The 4,973-nt window shown below is 46.3% G+C and overlaps 1 protein-coding gene across 1 annotated transcript; it reads left to right on the top strand.

The window, feature by feature from the left end:
* Positions 1 to 74: 74 nt before the first annotated feature.
* On the top strand, positions 75 to 924 carry GMORB2_2604 (GTPase KRas; the record flags this gene model as incomplete). The annotated part of the gene is made up of 2 exons (XM_035464583.1): positions 75 to 179; positions 310 to 924. The coding sequence occupies 2 exons, from the start codon at positions 75 to 77 to the stop codon at positions 922 to 924; spliced, it is 720 nt and encodes a 239-aa protein (XP_035319769.1).
* Positions 925 to 4,973: the final 4,049 nt, after the last annotated feature.

Raw genomic sequence — 4,973 nt, 5'->3', positions numbered from 1 at the left:
TTTTTTTTTTTCTTGACCTACCTGTCCGCACACGGTACACACATACGCACACGCGCACACAAACACCGCCCACCATGGCGGGCCGAATGGTCTTGTACAAGCTCGTGGTCCTGGGAGACGGCGGTGTCGGAAAGACGGCATTGACGATTCAGCTATGTCTGCAACACTTTGTCGAGACTGTAAGCTCCTTTCCGATCCTTCCCCTCCTCCTCGCTCCCTGCGCCTCTGCCTCTCCGCTTCCTCTTCCGGTGGGAGCTTCTCGGACGGAAGCGACAGACGCTGACTCTTACCTCCCCCCTCCCTCTACAGTACGACCCGACAATTGAAGATTCGTATCGCAAGCAGGTCGTCATCGATGGCCAGCCCTGCATGCTCGAGGTTCTCGACACGGCGGGCCAGGAAGAGTACACAGCGCTGCGCGACCAATGGATCCGCGACGGCGAGGGCTTCGTGCTCGTCTACAGCATATCGTCGCGCTCGTCGTTCGGGCGCATCAAGCGCTTCCACCACCAGATCCAGCGCGTCAAGGAGTCGGTCGCCTCGTCGCCCTCGTACCCGGGCTCCCCGCACACCACGGTCCCCCCCCAGATGCAGATGCCCGTGCCCATCATGCTCGTCGGCAACAAGAGCGATCGGATAACGGAGCGCGAGGTCTCGACCCAGGAGGGTCACGCCCTCTCGCGAGAGCTCGGCTGCGAGTTCGTCGAGGCCTCGGCCAAGAACTGCATCAATGTCGAGAAGGCCTTCTACGACGTCGTCAGGATCCTGCGCCGCCAGCGTCAGCAGGCCTCGAGGCCCGCCGCCGGCTCCGGCGGCCGCAGCCGCGCCAGTAACGGCGACGCCGGCGGTCGCGAGCGTGATCCGCACCGGTACCGCCGCCACAAGGACCGCGATGGTTCCAAGCTCAAGTGCGTACTATTATGAGCGCCTCTGGCTCGATGCTCATAATTCCTGGATATCACATACCTTGGGGGCTAAACCACCCCCCCTCGGACCCCACCCACGGATATCATAACCGACAGTGAAAACCCTCGAAAAAACAACAACAACAACAACAACAACTACTACTACTACTGCTACTACTACTACTACTACTACTACTACTACTACTACCACTACTACTACTACTACTACTACTACAACTACTACTACACCCATCATCAAACGCTACAAAGATGATGGCGAACGAACAACACCAAAAAAGAACAAGCAAGGCACGGAAAGGGAAGGAAAAAAAAGAGACGAGAAAAAACCACGGAAAAGGAAGAAGATGCGGAAACCAATTGATGCCATATTAGTCGCCCTTATTACCCCCCCTCCCCCCCCCTTCTGAAAAACCAGTTACACCGACACGATTCAACTTCTTCACGATGCGAAATATTGTGGCTAGCATATCTGATTTGGGCGATCTATATTGTTTATTTACTCTCATTTTTTTTCAACAATTTTTTTTGTCTTCTATTTCCTTTGTCTTTGGATATATACATCTTTATTCGTTCATTTTCTTCCTTTTCATCTCTACCATGTTCTATTCTCACGGCTACTTCTCAACTTGTTGAAAGAATATTGAGAGACAGAAGAGATTGGGCAGGTTAAGCAGGAAGCCAGAGGGAAGAGAAGAGGAGAGGGAGAAGGAGAGGGAGAAGGAGAGGGAGAGAGAGAGAGAGAGAGAGCAAGGTATTATTATTCCATGATACATTTTTTTTTTGGCGAATGGCGCATGGGGATTCCCCCGAGAAGGAAGATGGAGATACATGATGTATATATTTATTTATCTATATATATACATAGATATAAAAAGCTTTGTCAGTCTCTCATTGTGTGATGCCCTCCGTGTCGTCTGTCTATCCTCTCTGTCCGTCTGCCGGTCAACGGTCAAGGTCAGCTGTCGAGAGCGAGAGTGAGCGGGATAGACACGTCCCACCCATCACGATCACCAACCCAGTCACGTATGGATGTTTCCTTCTTTCTCTTCTCTCTTCTCTTCTCTTCTCTTTCCTAGCCTCCCCCCCCCCCTTCTCTCTCTCTCTCTCTCTCTCTCCCTCCATTTCTCTCCTTCTCCCTCTCCTCTTCTTTCTTTTTCTTTCTTCTTCCTCTTTTCTTTCCCAGTCATTGTCATCACCCTCTACAACATCATCACTCGTACGATTTCTTATCAAGCGGTATCCCTCACCAACTTTTACCTGTATCACTCTTCCTACCCCTTCTAAAACATCTATCCCGACCCTGCCCTGTCAAGTGTCAAGCATCTCCCTCTATGATAGATTAAAAAAAAAAAAAAGTCGGTAATTGATAATTGTATTCCATAGTACCTCCATTTTAATTTTTTTATATATCTTTATTTTAAAAACGGCAACCCTGGCGTCCTGCCGGGCCTGGACAGGTTCAGTATCCCTGCTGAAACAGCTAGGTGACAGGGGTACACACAAGGCTTTCTTTTCTCTTCTTTCCTTTCCTTTCCTTTTTAAATTCTCTCTCTCTCTTCTCAAATAGGATGCTTGTTCTATCCAATACCCTTTTTTTTTCTTTCCCTTTTCCCTTTCCTGCGTTATTATTACTTATATTAACCTACCGAGGTATCGGAGTAGTGATGATGATGATGTATGTTACCCGTACTCGTACTCGCGGACGAAAACCAACCACCCCCTCCCCCCCCCCACCCCACCCCACCCCACCCCACCCTCCAAAAGAACATGGCAAGCACGTGCCGCATATTACTCCTACACAAAAAAAGAAAAAAAAATAGATCAGAGCAAAGAAGAAAAAGGGGCCAGAGCGAAGGAGGGGGAGAAGAAGAAGAAGAAGAGATCAAAGCTCGAAGCAACACAGAGCATGGCAGAACAAATCTAAGCATATCTTCCTCATCTTGCCTGCTCTATCCGTTCATGACTGGTAGATGCTATTACCGAATTACCGATGTGAATGGACCACTTGACATATTTCATCTGCCCACCGGACGGGGAAAGAAAGCAGAGAGATGGAATTTATCTATTGATTTTATTTATTTAATTCTACTCGTGATATTCATTTTTATAAATCTCATTGGCCCCCCCCCCCTGGTCTCTTGACAGATTTTGACAGACTTGACATGGTCAGATTCCATCTTTATCCATACCTATGGGCCGGAAGGACTTCCGCGGGAAGGATGCAAATTAAAAATGAAATCGTGTGACGATGTTGAATACTTTGTCGGTACGGGCATTTAATAAAATAAAATAAAAACCCCGTATCAACAGGCAATATTTATTACTCGTACTGATAACTACCAGTACAGGAGTATCGTACACAACAAGCATTACAAAGTAGGATGTTGTCCTACAAGTACGGGTAGATGAGGGTAGACGTCGTACTTTTTACTATCATTATTATTGTTATTATAAAAAAAAAAAAGATGAATACCATCCCTGCAAAATTCGTACCAATGCCATGGACCGGGACTCAATGAGACTGAGACTGGGGTTAAAAAAAAACACACACACTTTTTTTTTTTTTTTTGTCTGACGCTGATCTGACTGGTTACCGTCGTCGGTCTCGTCGGATGACTTGCCTTGTCTTGACCTTTGGGTCTCTCGCTCCTGACCACTATCTGGCCCTTGTATGATGATACCAGAGTACGGGAAGTAGATATTGGGGGTGGGGGGTTTGGGGGGGTTTGATGATTACAGACTATATACAGATTACACGGAGAGTATAATAGATAATAGTACTCGTACATATACAGCTATAATAATATCATAACATACTTCCCTGTACGCACGAGCTACGAGGGGTTCTTTCTTCTTCTTTTTTTAATTTTTTTTTTAAAAAAAAGCCGCGGAGCACAATGCTCACATGTAATCTGTACATACGTAACCTATAGGTCCCACAAGTTTGGAAAAGGAAGTTTTGTGGAGTAGAGGAGGTCAAAAGGGGGGAAGGGAGGAGGGGTGGTGGTGGTGATGATGGTGGTGGTGTTTTCAATTCTAGTCGGTGTGATGTTCACACGTCACTAATGTCCGCATCTTTACACACGTGTTCATTCGTACTCAGAAAGAAGTCAGGACTCTCAAATCACTCGGAAGTCTGTACTCAAGAGAAAGAAGAAGAAGAAGAAGAAAAACAGTCAAATCTTGGGACCCATTCAGCCATCATCAGACCCCTCGACATTACCCCAGACGGGATTCACGATACCAAATTATGTATATATATATATGTGTGTGTGTGTGTGTGTGTGTGTGTGTATACATGTACATATCATTTTTTCGAGTTGATACTACTGTACAATTCAGCAGGTGTCTATCAAGCTTACCTGCTCATCAGATGAACTCGACGTCAAGATGTAGTAGGCAGTATACTATCAGCATGACACGATGACAAGTCGAGTCGGAACAAGTTGAAGCGATGGAAGTAGCCGGAAAACATATCATGGCAAATAACACTCCATCTTGTAAGAGAAAGACGGGAGAGAGAGAGAGAGAGAGTGTGTGTGTGTGTGTGTGTGAGAGAGTGAGAGAGAGAGAGAGAGAGAGAGAGAGAGAGAGAAAAGAGCCATACACATAAAAACATCCAGATACACACACACACACACACACAACACACACACACACACACCGTCGCAACACTATTACTCGTACACTCACCACCATTCCTGGCAAGCAGTACGAGGACGAGTAACCGGAACCTCTCAGAGTCTCTTGGGCGTCATATCGATGCATCTCTACCGATCGATGACATGCCGCTCACTCCCCGCTCAGACCTCCAAGGCTTCCCAGTAGCCGTGACGTTCAAAGTACTCGTCTCTTTTTCTTCTTCTTTTTCTTCTCTTTTTTTTTTCCAAATTTCAATCTTCTTCTTCTTCTTCTTTTTTTTTTTTTTTTTTTTTTTTTTTTTTTTTTTTTTTTTTTGAAAAAAATTTCTTCCTGATTGACTCCATGTGTGCATATACTTGTAGAGGAGTAGTAACCCCAAGTATGGCGCGGCACGGGAACAACATC

The sequence above is a fragment of the Geosmithia morbida genome (genome assembly GCF_012550715.1).
Source record: "Geosmithia morbida isolate 1262 chromosome Unknown scaffold_13, whole genome shotgun sequence".
In the NCBI taxonomy this organism is placed as follows: domain Eukaryota; kingdom Fungi; phylum Ascomycota; class Sordariomycetes; order Hypocreales; family Bionectriaceae; genus Geosmithia; species Geosmithia morbida.
Note: the sequence above shows the minus strand (reverse complement) of the source record. Positions and strands in the feature narration are given on the sequence as shown.